This window comes from Leguminivora glycinivorella, chromosome 12 (genome assembly GCF_023078275.1).
Source record: "Leguminivora glycinivorella isolate SPB_JAAS2020 chromosome 12, LegGlyc_1.1, whole genome shotgun sequence".
In the NCBI taxonomy this organism is placed as follows: domain Eukaryota; kingdom Metazoa; phylum Arthropoda; class Insecta; order Lepidoptera; family Tortricidae; genus Leguminivora; species Leguminivora glycinivorella.
Genome location: NC_062982.1, coordinates 15,182,737 through 15,203,207, shown reverse-complemented (window position 1 = coordinate 15,203,207; position 20,471 = coordinate 15,182,737). Strand labels below are relative to the sequence as shown.

At 37.3% G+C, this 20,471-nt stretch overlaps 2 protein-coding genes across 2 annotated transcripts in view; one reads left to right on the top strand and one right to left on the bottom strand.

Moving 5' to 3' along the window:
- The first annotated feature begins 157 nt into the window (after window positions 1-157).
- Window positions 158-17,409, top strand: LOC125232015. The gene is made up of 11 exons (XM_048137625.1): window positions 158-294; window positions 394-665; window positions 804-966; window positions 2,031-2,202; window positions 9,238-9,357; window positions 10,410-10,605; window positions 10,988-11,047; window positions 11,088-11,138; window positions 11,225-11,304; window positions 11,838-11,934; window positions 12,859-17,409. Exons 2-11 carry the CDS (start codon window positions 430-432, stop codon window positions 12,908-12,910), a joined length of 1,227 nt encoding a protein of 408 aa, XP_047993582.1. The 5' UTR covers window positions 158-294; window positions 394-429; the 3' UTR covers window positions 12,911-17,409.
- Window positions 17,410-18,277: 868 nt separating this feature from the next.
- Window positions 18,278-20,471, bottom strand: part of LOC125232087 (protein-L-histidine N-pros-methyltransferase) — an 82,743-nt gene continuing 80,549 nt past the window's right edge. The window contains 3 exon segments of the mRNA XM_048137702.1: window positions 18,278-19,741; window positions 19,744-19,776; window positions 20,095-20,270. Coding sequence (XP_047993659.1) covers window positions 19,554-19,741; window positions 19,744-19,776; window positions 20,095-20,270 — 397 coding nt within the window. The 3' untranslated portion in view covers window positions 18,278-19,553.

The window sequence follows — 20,471 nt, the reverse complement described above, 5'->3', positions numbered from 1 at the left end:
AATAAATTGAATAATGTTATTAATAATATACAACTTATAAATAAAATTAATATAATTTTCTATATCTGAAAACTAAAGTTAAATGCTCTGCAGAAAACCGAGTCTTGGCGTTTTGTTATCCCAACACTATCAAAATAAAATGACAGCGTCAAGTCAAAGAAGAAAGGATTGAGTCTCCGCAAATTTATATCTTTTTATAAAAATAAAACTAGTAGATGGATATCTCCGTAATTATTAGTTCATAGGAAAGTGCAGTGTTTTTTGGTGACTTGCATATACATTACTATCATTCTGGTGAGTAAAATGCCGCAGAAAACCTAAATAACTTCGTCCAAACGTGTTGCTATCGATTTCCGAGGGTGGCATTATACGTTAGTGTTTGTTTTGGTGCAGGATTCCCAAAAGAGGACTTACCTAGACATCTACAAGATGGATCTGGCGGAGACCATGAAGAGTGTGCTCGCGAAGAGCACCGGCGGGTCGGGCAGCGGCGGCGGAGGCGCGGGCGCGGCGACGCACGCCGCCGAGGGCTACGTCACGGAGAAGCTGTACATGCTGCTGCAGCTGTATCTGCAGAACAAGGGCTGGAGCCCCAGCATCGAGCTGCTGCAGTGCTTCAGTGACCTCAAGGACTCCTCCATGCTGCCCAGTGCTGCATATCTTCAGTATGTCAAACCTCATTCTTATTGGATACTTATTAGTAATTAAAACAAAAAAACAACTTTAACATTATTATTTTATATGCAATATATTCATATGTTTTATAGTAAATTAATTTTAATAATACATCTCATGAATTTCAGAATGATGGCATCAAGAGTGGGGCTGGATACCCAAGGCCGACTTATTCTTAGAGAAAATGGAAAAATAATTCTACCATATGAGCACTTTGCCAATGCTGTTATGCTGAAGCATATGAATGGGCCTCATGGCCTGCATTTAGGTTTGGAAGCTACTGTCAGAGCAGTAAGTTGTTAATGCTGTTTTACCAAATTATTTTATCTTACTTATCAGAATTTGAAAATTAATTTCCTTTATTTATCTTCTCATATACTGGATCGCGGATCCACATACGAGCAAACCATATAAAAAAATAATTGCGGCATGCAAGAGGTTAATTAAATTATTTATAGATAGTCTGCAAAGCACAATAAAATTGATTGATTGACTTTAGTACTACTGTTACCAATTTAATTGATTACATGTCCTTGCCATGAAAAACTCCTTTGAGAATGTTTTTATGAATTAATCATTGAAACACACTTAGTCACCTACATCATGACTTTGACATGACTTTTGAGTTATTCAAAGACTTCAAAGTCATTCTATGACTTATTATTGTTTGATAATTATTTCAAAGTCACATCTATCCTTTACTGATATATGATGACTTTAGGAGGGTAATGAATGCAATGTTTTATTTGGTTTCTATTATTTTATTAGCAAATTTTCATATTACTACAGTATATCAGTAACCTTTTGTATATCAAAGAAATGCAACCATAAATATTTTTTTAAATGTTGCACAATTTATTTATTTATTTATCAAGGCGATAACACAGAAACATACATGTAAAATGAGTACAGTAAAATGTTGGCTACATATTTAAATACAGATGTTTCCTTAAAAGTATCTCACTTTGAACACAAAATAACATAACAGAAGATACAAACAATATTAATTTACCTTTTCATATATATGAAGTACTAGCTTTTGCCTGCTGCTTTGCTCGCGTTAGAAAGAGACAAAAAGTAGCCTATGTCTCCATCCCTTCAACTATCTCCACTTAAGAAATCACGTTGATTCATCACTCCATTTTGTTGTGAAAGACGGACATACAAACAGACACACACACTGTCCCATTTATAATATTAGTATGGATAACAAACTCAATAAAATGCATTAAATATCAAGACTACATTCTCATGCAAGTTTTTGCACTATCTACTTGGCATAGTTGAGATTATCACAACTGTGTATGAAGTTCTTCATACTGTTTGTACTCTAACTGTTAATTTGAAACTTGTAGGTGGTAGAATCATACACAATAGGCCGAGAGCAGTTTGGCATGGAGAAGGAGTTCATAGTGGAGGTGGTGCAAAACTGCCCGAACCCAGCGTGCCGCTACTACAAGAATCAGCTGGAGATGACTCAGAAGTCCATACAGCAGCACCTCTCACAACAGCCTACGTATATTCCAGGTACTAATAATTTTATTGTAATCACATTGAGAAGGTCTGGTACTTGTTATAAGGAGTATTCGCGCGGAACAAGGAAATTGCCTGGTAAAGCACTTCACTTTGTGTAGGTAGATGTGCGGCAATTTCGTCGCAAGGCTTCTTTTTCCGTATGTGTGTTATTTTATAATACAAATGACATTAAAATATCTATGGCACGATGACTTTGTCAGTAAAACAGGCTGCATATTAAAAAAATACGTGCGAAAACTCGAGAAGTTGCCAATTACCATGTTAACTACTACATACTAACTAACTTTCCAAAAAGGGGGTTTTACGTAAAAATAAGTACATTTTGTGTATACTTGTTTCACTAACTTAAGGGTGCTAACAGACTGGCGAGAGGTAAAGATGTTGCACACTAGCGGCGAACTCGCTGCGCGGTCTCGCCTCACTTTCAAGTTGCTCGATTCTCGCCGATAGATAAAACTCCACCTATGTTAAGAGGGGGTCGTACGAAATCCTCGAAAAGTGCATTCGGCGTTTAACAAATGCTGCTCACATTTCTCAATAAAATGAAATAAAATAAATGTAGTTATTATCTTAAAGAGTGTGTCTACAACTTTTGACTATTCAGAATCTCTAATTATTAAAGGTATAATAAATAAACACACGCAAAGTTGACCTAAAATGAGAAAAAAATACTTTAGTTATAACATTAAGTGATTCTAAAAGCCAGATAAATGGACTAGAAGTTTTGAGGTTTTTTATATTTTTCCTCTCAAAGGCAACAAAGAAATTTTACCTTAAATTTAAACTATCGTAAAATTTCCATACATTCGCCATTGCTGTCAGAATTCTCCTTTCGATTAGATGCCGTGAGCGGCTCATCGGAGGCAGACGTGTCGCCGGTCGCTCCGCGTTGACAATTAAATTTGACAAATATTTTGACAGAAAATGGTGTACGTACACGAAAAACCATACCAGTGTAAAACTGTGCTCAAAATAAATAGGGTAAATCAAATATGTCAGGTGGAGATCCAATCTCATTTAAAATTTAAAGGTGCATGGCTTGTGCATAAAAAATAAATAAAAATATATCACATTATTAAAGAAAATAACGAACACAACCGAATGAGTATAAATGATTTCATTCTAGTTCGGTTAAATTGAAAAAAGTTTCATGTTTTGTTTTACTTATTGGAATACATTTTCATTACGCTGGTATTAACAGTACGTCATTTTAAAAATATATATGACAGTACCTACGTCAAATTTTGTCAACCAAACTTCACAGGTTGTATGTAAACAATTACAATTTAATTTATTCATACATATTCAGATACGTATTAATCGATTCTTATTTAGAATAGAAAAAAGGGGAATGCGAGCGGGTATAGGTATAGTGCTTCTGGTTCAAATTTAATTGTGTATATAAAAAAATGACTCAATTTCATTAAAGATTTACTTTGTGCATACCGCGAACACGTAACCGTAAGTTGAAAACAATAATAATTATAAATCACCTAAATACATCGTTGTTTACAAAGCGCTTGTTTTGAATGGCACTTCTCCACTCAACTACTTAGACCAATTAATGTTCATGGAACACCAGCTGGTGACCAGCATAAATGACTATGAACAGCCGTGCAAAAATATCTGATTTTCTATAGGGGGCCATAAGTATATGACGACATGTTCCCGGCAAAAATTTGTGATGCTCCGTGACCGGCAAAAACATCGTCTCTCTTTCTAGCGTCTCGCGAGCGTATAGCGTCGGGCCAACTGTATGGAAAAAGACGCCGCGTCAGCGCGGCCATACAGTTGGCCCGACGCTACGATCGCAAGACGGTAGATGTGGGAGGGTCCTTATCCGCATACATATCTGATCGGGTCGCTTAAAAATATTTGATTCTTTATAAAAACCTAAATTACACTCTCACCCGCATAAATATCTATCCATTGTTAAAGCAAATATATATCTTACGGGCTAGAAATCATTAATATGTAATTAAAGTGCAATAATAAACCCTACCTGGTTGCCTTACAGCCGTAAATTGTATGAGGTGATTTGACAGTTCACAAAAACGGTATAGACTTGTGTCATTGGATATGTCTGTCTCATCTGTTCTTAAATTATGACAAGTAAACTTATTGCAAATCTAGTATCAGAAGCCTTTATAGGTACAAGCTCTTATTCAACTTGCCTTGTTAGTTATGTTAGTTTGAGTCAAAACGTAGAAGCTAAATTTGACCCACTTTCCGGTTTCCAATTGAGCTGAAATTTTGCACACATATGTAAATCAAGTGACAATGCAATATTATGGTATCATGGAGCTAATCTGATGATGGAGCAGAAAGGTGATCATAGGAACTCTGTTATGAAACGTCGTATCCCCATTGAGTCAGGGGTTTTTAGAAATGTCTCGGAAAGCAATAAATATTTTTTTTGCAAAAAAAACATTATAAATTGGGAGGTGTAATTTTTTATTATGAAAAATGTGTGAATATTTAAAATTACAGTGAAAATGTGCAAGCCACACATTTTTATTTACAGTTTCATGTCTGTCAAAGTTGACGTTCAAATTTATTGGATTTTTACTCATTTTAATCGTTCATTATCCTTTTGAATGTGTATACACTTCTAAAGTTTATGTATAAATAACAGAAAATCATAAGACATATTTTCATTTTTATAATGGTTTTAATGGTTTTCATGAAGAAAGCGATGCAACTGTGTTGGGGAATTTTTACGGGATGAATAAATATCCGCGGCCTGAGGGGTGAATGGGATCAGGAATGGGGGGAATCGGGTCGCAAAGGGGGTGAATAGGTTTACGAAGGGGCTGATTAGGGTCGGAAGAGGGGTGAATTGGGATGTCTGGTCAATGCTTGTCACATTGTATAAAATATATATAACTTACTTAAAGTGGTATTTTTATGAATGACCTCTCTGTATATGGACGCAATTTATACGTCAATGTATTGCTTCGTAGTTAGACTAGATACAAGAAATTAACACTTAGAAATGTTAATCACACTTCTGTCTACCTCCACGTTCCTACTTAAGTCCGCAAAAATCACCCATGGTTGCTATAATATAGACGGATTACTTTAAAATAAAAATCATAAGTATGAAACTATACAACTAGGGAAGAAATAAAATTATTTTATTGAATCATTTTTGATTTGTTCTTTTTCAAGTTTATATAAATAATAAATTTTCAATTCGCTCAAAGGTTGGAAGAGATCCCTTATAGGGATAAGTTCGCCTTTGTACATCATAACTTTACTGTATTTTTATGTCCTAACTTGTCTTATGTACAATAAAGTGTTCACATACATACATACATATATTGAAATAGATATCATACACGAAAGAAAAAACGACAAGGCCCACGGTGGCTGAGCCGGGAATCGAACCCGGGTCTTCAGCTTACGCAGCTAACGTTATTACCACTAGGCCACCAGGCCAGGTTAAAAAAACCGGCCAAATGAGAATCTTTTTTCGCACAATTGTTAAACTAAATTATTTTTACTAGCTACCTCCAAAATACCAAATAAAATTGGGCTACATAGTACATCGTTTTCTGAAGATTTTGGGTTCATGGGGTCGGAACGGGTATACATACCTAACGTAATTTATGGTGAATAGGGCCAAAACCGACTTTTGAACGTCGATAGCAATTTTTTTATATGTGCCATGCTAATTTTTTACACAAAAAATCTTCCGGCAGTGTGAACTTCGGTTTGTCTTTGAAAATATGTCGTTTTATTTAGTAATTTTCGCTCACCCTAACGTTGGAGTGAATAGGGTCGGGAAGGGGGTGAATAGGGAAAAGGGTTGACTCTTTCGGATTGCGAACAAAATATGACCTGTCACGAGCAAATTATATTTATTTTAACAAAAAATAAGGATTTAATATGTTATGACTGTTATGAGTGGTCGGTAATGAAATCTACATATATTATGATAACCCTTAACCAACCTTTATAGTTAGATGGTGCTCTGACGCGGTGAATAAGTAAGTATGGTCGTGGGCAGTGCGGATGTCAAAATATAAGCATAGTTTGTTGCTATTTTTTATGTTTAAATAAACTTCTAAACTAACGTAGTGGGTATTAAAGTAAAAGGTTCACAGTGAATATTAGGTTGCCAGAAATGTGTTCAGCTATACCATTGTATTGAATTTTGTATCATAAAGTCAAACTAGGTATTTACTACTAATGATTTACTCTGTGGGGTGTCTTTGATCACTTGCATGGGGTAACATTGACCATAATGACACATAGTTAATTATTGTCTGATTTTGTCACGGTACTTGTTGAGGCTGATAATTTGATCGCTTCTTGTGATAAATATTGAAATAATTGCAAATAAAGTTGGATGTCAGTTTATGTTTGATCACATCGTTTTTTTCTGCGTACATTATTTTATTTATTTATTCCTTATTGCACATAAAAAAATAAGTACAAATGGTGGACATAATACCTTAAGGCATTCTCTACCAGTCAACCACTGGGTTAAAAAGAAACATTTCATACGTGCAGGCATCGTGACAGAAAACAATAATCCTGATATCACTTATTTTGTTACCTTTTTAGATTTTTAGCAGGAAAAGACTAAAAAAGTTGATGGTCCCATTTTTTCTTCCTTAGTTACGTTACGTTGACCAATTTTGAATTTATACTTCTCTAACTCCTACATTTAATGGGTAAAAATACCCATTAAATGTAGAAGCTAGAGAAGTTTAAATTCCCAAATTGGTCAATGTAACCCTAGTTTACGGTAGACACCGTCAACCTATTCTAATAATTCTCTTTTTATTTGAAAGAAAATTCGTTACGATAATATGCATATAAAATATGCAATCTAAGATAAAAAATACTTTTCATATAGTTACAAACTTAGTTCAGATTTTTTTTGTACAACTTTTAAAAATTGTTCTACCTATCAAGTTCAAAATAATTTTCCTAGAAAGTCTTTTTTCTACTCCCGAACTACATATTATTCGTCATTTACAGGGTCGTGCATAGATCTTTAAAACCCTACATAAAAGTCTATTCCCCAAAGCCAGTATCCGCCGGCTTTCCGCGCATGCGCGCAGTATCGAAAAAATTGAAAACGCATTGTTTGGCTCTGTAACCATGGCAACGCCTTATAATGATACGGCGCGCGTGCGCGGGAAGGCTTTGGGCAGCTGAGCTGACAGTGCAAACCTTTGCGTCAAAATACAGGAAACAGTGTGAATTTCACGAAAGTTATTCAAGAAACCTATTAAAAACTAAGTGCATGGTCGTAAAAAAAGTATTGTATGCAACGGTGTTTAACTGAGTCAAAAAATACTCGTGGCGTCTTAATAACAATTTTCGGCTTCGCCTCAAATTGTTACCCACGCCACTCGTCTTTTTTGATCTCCTTTAAACGCCTGTTGCATAAAATACTATTTAAAGTTCTGCTTTTGAGATTTTTTCATATTTGAGAAAACAGCCCTTATGGCCTGAAATACGGCATACGGCAGTGATATTGACATTGACATATGCTTTTTCGTATTTTGATGGTATTTTGACTGCACTGTATTTTTTGCCATGCTAATTTGAACCTTATCTCTGAGCGATGTTTTTTAATTTTCAGTTACATTACATCACAGATGTGTATGACATGACATCTAGGTATTTAGCCATTTAAAAGAAACTACAAGGGGCTTTACAGACGTAGCGACTGCAACTGGTACAGGGCCCAAGCCATAATTTAAAATTATATTGTGATTTTTATATGTATTTGTGGTTTATTTAATACTAAGTATGAGTTTCAACATTTTCAACTCAAGGAACTGAAATTAAGAGAAGGGACTCGGAAATTGGGTAAGATCAAGAGTCTGATGCAGATGGCGATGGCAGTATTGGATAAGATAAGATATGCGTCGATATTCCCTGTCTTTCTTTGTGTCTCTGACATGACTGCTGCTAGCTGTACTCAATTCATTAGGTTTTTATTTTATACACATACTTTATTTTTGTATCAAAATAAATGATAAATTGATAAAAAACCTAACGACCAAAAAGAATAAAGTACCTATCTGTTAGTCTTTAATACACCCCGCATATACGTAATGCACAGCACAGGCCTCCGAAGACCGGCAGGGCAATCATGGTCGCGCGATAAATGGTATAACATAGGGCCGTCCCTATCGCACTTACAAATAGTGTGATAGGGCTGATGTTTTATCATTTATCACGCGACCATAATAATTGTCTGCCTGGAGGTATCGGCCTTTAGCCCTTCACACACGTCTTTGAATAATGTTTGCGGGGATAGGCAGGCTGACGATTTTTAATCTAAGTATAGAAAAGTAACGCAAAATGTAGTGCAAAGTAATTTGAAATACACCTAGATAAACAATCAATTGAATAAGGAACGTTATCTACATATTTAGGTAAATTAAATTCACATGAGACATGAACAGAGAAGGAAAGCTAGATGATGCGTATTTTTTCTCTGTCTTCTTGTATGCTACCTTTTTTACAGTTTTAATTTCTCAAAGGAGGTCAGTAGTTGACTACAAACTCAAAATAACACTCTTGAAAAAAATTAAGGGTCACTGACCTTTCACAGTAAATTGAGGTAGTGTGAGTGAAGGGTGTTTGTGTGTGTAATGGGGTAATTTGACAGATTCTGAAAATTCTCCCTGCTCTACCCCCTCTTAAGGCCGCGTTTACTCCTGTAAGTAGCTTACGTAAATCTTTCGTAAGCAACTTATAGATCTAAGTTTTGCTTACGGAAGTTTTGTGATTTTCAACTTACTGGAAGTTTACATTTGTTGCAAGCAACCAAAGTTAAAAAAAAATACTGTCGCCCTAGTTACTTATTCGTAACTCCAAAACTTATCGATTTATTTTGATATGCTGTGAGTTTTTTCCGTAAGTCCGTAACTCGTACCCATTTACACTTGAAAGTTTTCAGCTTACGTAAGAAGTCAAAACTTACCGTAAGCTGCTTACAAAAAAAACCATTTACATTTGAAAGTTTTGCATAACATCTGTAACTTGATTGGTCAGAGTCTGGCGCGGCGAACCTGGCGGACAGCCAGGCGGTGGAGCGACTGCTGCGCGGCTCGGCGCTGCAGGACTACCAGCTGCCGCTCGCGCCGCACCTCGCCGCCCTCAGTGAGTTGCTATGTAAACATCCACAGTTTTATTTTATATTTTCTTACAACATAAACCTCATTTTTTAGATACACACTGTCACGTCGGCAGCCTCTCTGTAATCAAATCTTGTGAAGTTCAATTTGACCCACTTCTCCAGTTTTCGACGAAGCTAAAAATACTCGTATTACACTCACTCAATTACATCTACCCACTTAAATAAAATTATCTGAATACGCTTTTGTGCTCATATTAGGGTAGTGTAATTGTGTAGATGTAATTGAACGCGATATTATGGTATTATCGATTTAATCGGATGACGTAGACAAGAAGTGGCCCTAGGAATTGATAAAACAATAGGTACAACCTTATTGTGATTTAGGTTTTTAAAATAGTCTCCAATAGTGACAATAGTATCAGTTTCCTATGGTACGAAAAGTGTTGTGTCCAAAATTATTTATTTGCCAAGAACTTCTTATTTTCTTCACTTGTCACCCATTTGTCTAAGTCAGTGGTGGCCAAAGTACGGCCCGCGAAGGGATTGGCCTTCAAACTAGTGTTTTATATGGCCAGCACTGTTGTAAAAATGCATTCCTTCATATATTTGGTCCCCAGTGAAAAAAGATGGTGCGACAATATCTCGACAATACATAGTTCAGGCGCCTTTTTCTAATTGTATTACTAATCATCTTGCGAGCCTGAAAGTAGCACCGATTGTTGAAAAAGTAAGAGCGAATCGACTAGCATGGTATGGACATGTAATGCGGAGGGATGAAAGGCATGTGACGAGAAAGGTATTACGAATGAATGTGGAAGGTGGTGGAAGTAACGGGAGGGGAAAACCGAAGAAGAGGTGGATGGACTGTGTGAGACATGATATGGAACTAAAACAAGTTAATGATGAGATGACGAGTGACAGAGATGTATGGAAGAGAAAGACATGCTGCGCCGACCCCAAGTGACTGGGATAAGGGCAAGAGAATGATGATTACTAATCATCTTGCGATTCTTGCGCTAATTATGCGCTAGTCCAGGGGTGCGCAATCATGTACCCTACAGTAATTTAAATGTTGTACAAATTCCAGCGGGCCTAACGTCCGAAAAGTCCGACCGGCGCTCGCAGGCGCAAGACAAGCTCTCGCAACACCAACAGCAACTGCTGTTGCAACATCAGTCCCGGTCCCTGCACCAGGACAAGTACAACCACCAGCGCTCTGGATCTTCCTCTGACTCCAAGAAGCATCACTACACTGATGAGCACAAGCTCACTGACTTCCTCAGGTTAGTGTAGGAGACATTCTATCTGACAGGACCACACCGCTGGAGCAGCATCAGTCCCAGTCCCTGCACCAGGACAAGTACAACCACCAGCGCTCCGGATCCTCCTCCTAATGAGCACAAGATCACTGACTTCCTCAGGTTAGGAAATTGTTTTGGGAGAATGTAGTGTAGTGTGGCAGATGTCTCTTAAATTTATTCAACAAGAAATACCAGTAACCTGTAACACACAGTAAACATTGTACAAAATTTTCCTGTTCCCGCTCGCAAGCACGATTTTGGTGCATTGTCGTATTTCTTCGCGTTACAAAACTCGCGCGCTCACGTCTCGAACGTTGGTCTGTCTGTAGAATGGTTTTAATCTTTGATATATTTGAATTTCCAGAGCGAACCTAGAAAGCCTAGAGTCTCTATCGGGCGGCAGCGGCGCGACGAGTACGTCAGCGCATGCGGGCGGCGGCATGTGCAAGCCCTACGGCAAGCAGTCCGAGCGGCGGGCAGGAGCGCGTGGTGCGCGCCTTCGCCGAGCTCGCGCGCAACCTGCCTGCGTGCGTCCCGCCATGTGCAAGCCCTACGGCAAGCAGTCCGAGCAGCTGCAGAAGAGTGAGTACACCACGAGACACAACCTGCAGCGCATGCGGCCCTGCGTGCGTCCCGCCATGTGCAAGCCCTACGGCAAGCAGTCCGAGCAGCTGCAGAAGAGTGAGTACCTAGTGTTCTAGGAATCTAGGAGAATACAGGATGTATTTTTCACTCAGTGAGGGTAGCTGCCCGTTCCCGTTCTGTTTCGCGAAATCTTCTTCCCTAGATTTCAGTCTAATGAAGATAACGTTAACGTCTATATTGGCTGTTTGTTACACGAGCAGTAACTAATACACTACTCCTAATGATGAAGTCCCGAAAAGTTTGTACATTCGGATCGCGTCTCCGATTTTGATAAAAATTGGTAGGCTGATAGATTCCATGATACTGAGCAAGATCTACTAGGTTTCCCAAAATGTCCTAGATAGTTTGTATGAAACCTTCCTTTTCTGTTACCAGATGTCTTCGGTAGACGTGATCCAAATGTACAAACTTTTCAGCAATTGCTGTAATAATTCACTTAAAATTTGGACTTTTTGGGAAGTCATGTCACACTTTCATAGGAAAAAATTAGCTGTTTTACGTTTGATTGATGACCCCAGTGCAAAAAGTAGCGTAGAAGTAAGAGCTATAATGTGTTTGATGTGTTGCAGTTCTGCTGGACACGATCCAGTTGGTGCAGTCGCTGCGCAGCTACCTGCCGCCGCCTCACATCCAGGTCACCTCGTGGAAGAACGACGACAAACTACGGTAACTCTTACCTGTATTCTTATTACTAGAAAAAAAAACATTTTCACCATCAGCTTCCGTGCCTTCTCTTATAGACAATGTTCTTAACGATAACTCCGTCAGACTTTGGAGTATTACGGCGATATTTTGCCACCAGAGTGCAGCACTATCACATATCCGAAACCCTAGAGTAACTAAGTAACTTAAACATATTTACTGTGCCTTCAAAACAGTTTTTTCATTGATGCATCAAGGCGGTTTGTTTCCATCGGATTTACCGCGAACCATGTTGGACGAGTTATATTGTGTACAAGTGGGATATATTGTCAACACATCGAACGTGGTTCTTGAGTCGCCTCCAAGGCCGATACTCCACTATCATATTTCTATGATAAACATATATGATAGTGGACTATTGGCCTAAGCCGAGTTATGCATAGGGGCGACTCACTCATACCTATTAACTATAACCAGTTTAATTGTATTATTTATTTTTCCCTCACTAGCTCGGAAACACGTGTTTTGTCCTTTAATACCAGCGGGTAAAAACGCATTTTATCCACTAGTGGGTAAAGTAATTTGACCTTGAATAAAGTCAAATTAACTGCTTTAAAATTGATAAAAGTAGGTGAATCTAGTAATAAAGATGATTTACCACCTGTGGAACTACTGGAAGCAGCGATAAACGCATTGTTTGCGTTGTAGTTTTCTCGCTGTAGTGAGGGGAAAAGTTTTGTGTTACACTCGGGTGCAAATGTATTTTACTTCTCGTGTGTTAAAAAACTCGCAAGTTCAGGATTCTATTCTCGAACCACTCGCTTCGCTCATGGTTCAACTATAGAATCCTTTCACGTGCTCGTTTTTCAATTCCACACTCGGCGTTAAAATACAACTTTGTCCCCTTGTATAACAAATAACTATTAATATTATTCTGTTCCATTCCAGTTCTAACAACATGGAGGAGATTGAAAATCGCAAAATAGTGAGCGGCAACTAACCCCAGAGAGTGTGCGGCTGAGCGCTTGCTCACTGTAGGTAGACTCGCATTTCTGGGGGGTTACCATGAGGTGCTAAAGACGTTCAGTTTAGGTTGAGAGAGAGGGACGGAGCTATGTAACTGCTATAGCTGTGTCCCTTTCTCTCAACCTAAACTGAACGTCTTTAGTACGTCATGGTAACCCCCCTGTTCTCACTGACACTGCACCGGACTCTATTGCAACGTCTAAATCTAAATATCAATGAAATTATGACCCATATAAATTTTAGAGTAAATTTTCAAAACTGCGCAAGTATTGTCAATAAGTTACTGATGTATTTGGCCAGTATATTCTCGATTTTATAAAGTTAAAAGCCAAATTGGATTGATACTTTAATTATCAAGTTGGTAGCTAACTTGAAAATCAAGTGCAGTCGCAATTTTTAAAATGTTTGTCCTGTCTATTCTATTGAACACTGTATTGCATCGCCTTGTCTCATATTATGTGCATAGGGCCCGGTTCACTCTTTAACGTCTTCAGTTGTTTAACACCCGACTATAGAAGTCTCCGGATAGTAATGGAGTTGGTACTTTTGTATGGCATTTTATATTGGTGTACTGGAGCTTTCTATATTAGGGTGGCTTTCTTAAAAACCTAGTTTTTGGATATGTTGTAAAACAGCAGCGGGAATGTTGTAAAAATTAGAGTTAGTATGAATTAAAGATAAATCTAATTGTCTTTAGTTGCTGATCGAGCGATCGCACAATATTAGATATCCATGAAGTACAAGCTGAGATGGAAAAAAATAGGGACTCGATCTTTGAAGTCTTCTTATAAAGAAAGGACGCTTAACACGAGGAATTTCGACTATTTCGGTGCCTGTTTGTATCTCTATCGCTCGCGCGTTTTTATATAACGCCCTCGTCCAAGATGACAGCGGTCAATGACACTGGGATCAGGATAGCAATATACTACGTACGTGCGATAGAGATAAGACTAGCCGGGTCAACGTACGAAATGAAATATCTTATGGTAAGCGTTTTTTCTTTGCCTACATATAGCGTGTGTTCTTTAAATGTGGCGTGCTCCAGAGGCCTGCTGTTGGGTGGTTGTAATTGTTCTCATTATTTACGAATATTATGCTTTACTTTTTTGATTTTTATACACTCCTCCTTACAAACCCTTTTGGTTTAATGTTATTGTATACGTTTAATATCTTAGTATTTATTTACGTTTTTGTTAAATTGCTTTACCTGTTATTGTTCGTACATCTTGTACTCGCTTTATTGCTTTTAATGTTGAGTTGAGATCTTTTTGCAGTTATTGGTCCTGTTTCGTCCTTCTTTATTTGAATGTATTATCGTAAGTGCATTATTTACACTGTGATAGTGGTGTAATAGGTATAGGCCTGAGCGAAGTCTTGACATGATTATATAAGTCAGTTTCATTAATTTAAAGTTTGTGTAATAAACTAATAATCTTGACGACCACATGGAATAATTAGATTTATTTTCTTGGATCAGCAATTTCTTCTATTTAAGGTTATGCCAATATATTATGCGCTTTATACTAAATGATTTGTAGTATTTGTAGAAAAACCAATTCATTCAATGTTAAGAGTAAGTAGTACTGGAAAGAATAATAATTTTGATCAGTGACTACGTTCATTGCTTATGAATGAGTAAAACTAAAAATATTTTATCTTTATTTGAATAGTTTGAAAACATGTATAATTGTCAAGAGTTAGAATTAAATTGAAAGTAAAGTCGCCAAGTCTTGTCTAGTGTGAGAAGAGGTATCTTATCGAAGACTGCATTTTTCATGTCGTTAGCTAGCGTCGCTTGTGAATATAAGATTAGGTTGGCTGCACACTCGCGAGAGATCGCTTAACCTTTGTTGCTTAACCAACATACCAATCTTTCATGCTCCGTAGCGTAATCATCTCTCTATCAATCCTCCATATGTGTGCGAAACAGTCATTGGCATGTGGCTCGCTATGTATCGTAAACGATTGGTCATCTTGGACAAGCATGATGAATGTACTTATTGGGCAGACAACATTAGGATTTATTCCATCAACTGTCGAGAGATGGAGAATATCACCGTGAAATTGTAAATTTGGTGACATAGAGATGCATATAGTTTTCTATCGCGTATTTTCTCGGAAACGTTCGTATTTGTCATGCTAGTTCAGTCAACGTCAGTGAGACTTTCTGAAATCGTATGACAAAATATGAAAAAGAACATTTTGCACTAAATATGTGCAGGTTGTGGATAAGAGTTGTTCAAAGAGGTTAGTTGCTCGTAAGTGTGCAGTAGGGTTAGTACAATATGATAATAACGCAAGTTGCTATTTACTTCCAAAACATCACATATGTGAAATGAACTACATAAGTTTGCTAGTGCAATAATTAGGCAAAGCCTACCTTAAACTTAAAATTTTGTATCCTAGTACTGTACGTTTTTTATATTAGTGAATATAATATTTCAATGCTGTTTGAATTCGAAAATGTATAATTTTTATTTTGGACAGTAATCTTTTAGTTACACTACATCACACGTTTGACTATTGTCAATATTTTTTGTAAGCAGTGATCGGTAACAACCATTTAATTTCATGGCAGCGTTGTTGAGTTGACGGAGTATGTTTTCTTGAGGTGAAATTATTAATTAAGGTTATCTTATCTTATCTTAAATCTGCGGGGGCCCTTACGGATACACTTCGACCCATCGGGATCTTTTGTGCAATTACCCCCTACGATCCTAAGATCCTTCAGCTATTCAGGAGCTTCTCGACCTTAATTAATTAAGGTTAATCTTTATATGAATCTTAACTAACCATCCGCGTCAACATTTTACGTTTATTTATTTTGACGCGACTAAACTGTCATGAAATTAAAAGATTGTACCGGCCACTAGTCATAAGCATCTCGTTTGACTGGCAAGAGGTTTTACAGCCCGTGGGTGCTGCGGGGTACTTTATTATTGTCGGACATCGTTTTTGTGCAGTTTTAATACTATAATTTGGTACTTTGTATTGTTTGCACCAAATCTTTTATTGGCATTATGTGTAGTTATTATTTTAGCCAGTTATTTTGTTCAGTCAGCATCAGATTGTAGCAAGTGTTAGACTATTGGCGACACTAAACGTATTACAATCCTGAATTTACCCCTTGTATGTCTCTATTGTTTTAAATGCCAAGGTCACTTTTTCAATGATAAAAATTGACAGGCGACATACGAAGGGTTAACTATGAATCGCTTGTCTTTATCTGTTATTTTGACTTATCTATTTGTAAGAAAGGGAAAAAAGTCATAATTTAACTCATTCAGGATCCTAAAGTTCACTAATAAGGGAGATATATCACAATACTTATTATGCGGTCTTTCGCTGGCTAGAAACTATGCTGACTGACACTTATTATACTAGTTATCTAGTATATATGAGGCTATTACGTTTGGGTCGGATTGCTTTTCGTATAAGTATGTAGTATTAAGTTTATAAGACCGTTGTACACTCTTGCAAAGTATTAAAAATTCAAAAGAATCTCACTCTGTATTAGAATTAAGAGTTCTAGTCAAAAATGGACTTCATTTTATGATAATTTGGATTTCTATAACAAAAATAACCAATTAACTAACACCATAGTGTTGGATGAATTTTTAGTAATGATTTAATAATCAATTTAATCCAGACTGATAAAAAGTATTTCTAATGTGTCCTTTAATATTTGGCCGCTTAGTGTTTATTCCGATCTCAACAGTTATTATATTTTTGGCCATCTTAACATTCAACACTATGTAGCAGTGAGAAATATTTGGTTGCGATGTAAAAGTATAGAAACAAATTGAACTGGTTTTATTTTCGTATACTTGTATTAAGTCTTAAGTCTTAAATATAAAATTGAAATCATAAATAAAAGAAAAATCATAGATAAAAGAATATTTTAGCAGAAAGTGATTGTATGTAATTGTGTATTTTTTGCATGCGCCTTCTCTATAAAAATCGCCTTTGTTTCGGCTGTTCCGGTGGAAGGTCTATTTTATTGTATTTTGGTTGAAGTTAATGTATCCATTTTATCTGAACGTGATTGTATTTAAACAAATTAATATTTCTCTATTTTAATTGGCATCTTGTTTCCTGTGATAAAATTTCGATCAAAATAAAATTTTGACACCTACTTACAATTGAAATAATCCTACTCGAAAATAGAACATGTAAGTATTTCCTTACGGCCAAAGCATTCTTCCATGGAAAAAATAAATATGAGGCCGTTTTTTAACAGATTTCGTAAAATAATTAATTTACAAGTTCTGTTATCGAGTGATGTAGTAGAGTATTACTTATTTTGGTTAATTAAATTATTAAACATTTTATGTTTTATTGATGTATCTATATTTGGCCTTGCCATTTGTACCTTATTATTTGCCGACTTTAAAATTATTTTATCTTGTAAAAGTGGTAATATAGTGGATTGAGAAATCAGTGCTTAGTAATAAATACAATTATTTGATCAAATCAGATGTTTTTTTCAATCTTCCTTTATAGCCCATTTCGTCGCATATTCCGCCTCCATCCATCCTCCTTGCGTTATCCCGGCATTTGCCACGGCTCATAGGAGCCTGGGGTCTGCTGTGACATCTAATTCCAAGATTTGGCGTAGGCACTAGTTTTACGAAAGCGACTGCCATCTGACCTTCCAACTCAAAGGGTAACTAGGCCTTATTGGAATTAGTCCGGTTTCCTCACGATGTTTTCCTATATCAAATGATATTTCGCACATAACTTCCGAAAAACTCATTGGTACGAGCCGGGGTTCGAACCCGTGACCTCCGGATTGAAAGTCGATATTCCGCCTCCATTGTTTAATAATAAGATTTACACAGAAGTAGGGTTTGATACAGGTAGATAGGGGTCGATCAACGTAGTTCAACAGACGGTTGAGAGTCCGAATCATGTATAAAATAGGTAGGAAGGGAATAAACATAACAAGTCACTTGCTTATTATTAAATTTAATTCATTTTCATTGACACTATAGTATAGACATAAAAGCACCTTTTGATGAAAATGTTTGAATATTTTTTAAGTCTTATTGGAATGCTAAAGTTAGAACAACACAAATAACATTATTCACAAAGACACGTACAAATAGAAATACAACTTTTTATTTGAATGATTTAAACCTACGACGTAGGACCTACACCGTAGGGTAGACCGACGCGGATTGGATTACTGGGAAAGTGAGTTGATTTCTAAAATTTTGCCTTGTGTGAAAAATTTCACCGTACGTACGTCTACTGTCAGCTGAAAGAATATTTTAAGTTTTAGTCTGATCTGATCCAATTCCCCTCGGTCTACCTTACAAAGTTTCTTCCACTTTTGTAGTTATGATCATTACAACATAGTAGGGTTTTAGCCTGTGACGGCATGATGGTTGCCCCTCATAATAATATATATTAATTTGCCTTAATTAGTAACGTACCTATAAATAGTTACCAATATAGTTACAAAGTAGAAAAAGTAGTAAACATCTATAAAATATCTAATAAATTCAATGCGATTTATCACTTTACAATATAAAGAAGTTTAGAATATAAACACCCATTCGATGACAAAATGTGCGTTTATCTAGATAAGTAAATTAACTAGAGATCATTCAATCAACTGATTTCATTCCTAGTTTAATTGTAAGATGAGATGAGGTGAGGTATATACAATAATTTTAGTTCTTAAGAATTGATGACAAAAAAGGAACCTTTGTTTTTAGTTTGGCAGTCAGTTTTATTAATGATTTTGGATGTGTATCCTTAAACAACTTTTTAAACTGAAATAGAAATATGTATAAAAGAAAAATTCTTCCCCACCCGGGTTCGATCCCTGAAGAAGACCCCTTCAGCTTACGCGACTAACGTCTTCACCACTAGACCACCCGGCCGCTGCGAATAAATTATACATAGTAGAGAAGCTACTTAAAAACAACAAATAAAAAATAACAATTTGGTTTGTTCCCCAGTTCAACAACTTTTCTGTTTCTGGTGCTACATCAGATCAATATAAAATATTTCATACAGACCTGCTGGCACGATAACGCAAGTTGTGCTAGATCGTCAGTAGGTATTTTATTTTAGGTAATGTGCAATTTTAGATAGGACCACAACACCAAATTCGTTGTATCTCATTGCTCACAGCTCACAGGACACAACATTCATAATGCTTTGACCAAAGAAGGAATTAAGATATGTTTTTAACAGGTATCAAAGAGGACAATAAAGACACTTGGTCTGACGAACTTGGAAGTCCAGCTTTGTTTTACGTATTCTCCTTCATTTCTTAAACAGAATTCAGAATATGCAAGTAACTTACGATTGTAAAACTGCTTCCTGGCAATGTTACACTAAACTGACATTAACACAACTGAGTTATTGCGGTAGACTCCAACTACCCTAAGGGCCACTTGCACCAACGAAAATGGTGGGTTAACCCGAGGGTTAACCCCCCATTTTATATGGAATTTGACAGATGACAGCCCACTAATCCTGAGTTAAGAGGTTGGTGCAAGTGGACCTAAGAGTTAACTCTGATGCTAATGACAGTTCAAACAATATAGGAGTGTCATAGTTGACGTATCAATTGGCAGGACAATATAATTCACTTAACATGTTTAAGAAGACTCATGAATGGGTTTAGGCGTGAACACATAGACGGAGTCATCAAGCCAGTAGTAGGCCTGCGCGAAGTCGCCCTCGCAGAGGTACGGCACCCGCGCCCACGACACGAGTTCGAACCCACATTCGTCGCTCATGAACGCCACGAACGATGCCACCTGCTGCTCGAAACGGGCGCCGGTGATGGGAGACGCTCCTCGGGCTTGTGGTCAGGAGTCACTGAAAAAGAAAAATAATTCGTAATAATCCTTCTGTGACAAAAAATCGTGACTCGTGAGGAAACCGGACTAATCCCAACAGGGCCTAGCCTTTAGGGTTGAAGGTCCGATGGCAGTCGCTTTCGTTGTCTACGCGAAATTCTGAGATTAATTGCCAAAGCTAAGTCCAGGCCCTCATGAGCCGTGCCAAAATACCGTGAATGAGAAGGTTCGGGTGTCTAAGAATTTTCTTGAGAAGATCTTGTTTTATATACGGTTAAAGTTGTGCGATGCAACATGCTTTGGGGTTGCAGGGGTCGATAAGGTTTCTCATGCTCACTTTCTACGTAGGGCTTGTAGGGCAGGACTAGGGCCAGCAGTAGGATCCCTCCTGGCGCGAGAGCGGCGCGGGCTTCTAGCAGCATGGTCTTGGGCCGGCTGCAACGGTCGATCAAGTTCATCATGCTCACGCATTGGAACTGCTGTCCGCGCCACCAGTTCTCCGTGTCAAGAATACTGAAAACAACAACAAAGTAAAAGATAATCAGATAGCAAAAAGGTCATAAATACGACTTGGACGCGACGGGCTTTTACTAAAACAGTGGGGTCAAATTAATATGCCTATTAATTATGGCTGCAGGGTTAATCGCCTCCAGTGGATTGACTGTTAGGGGAATTAAGAGTCTCACTCTATCATATACTCTGGATTGACGGGAA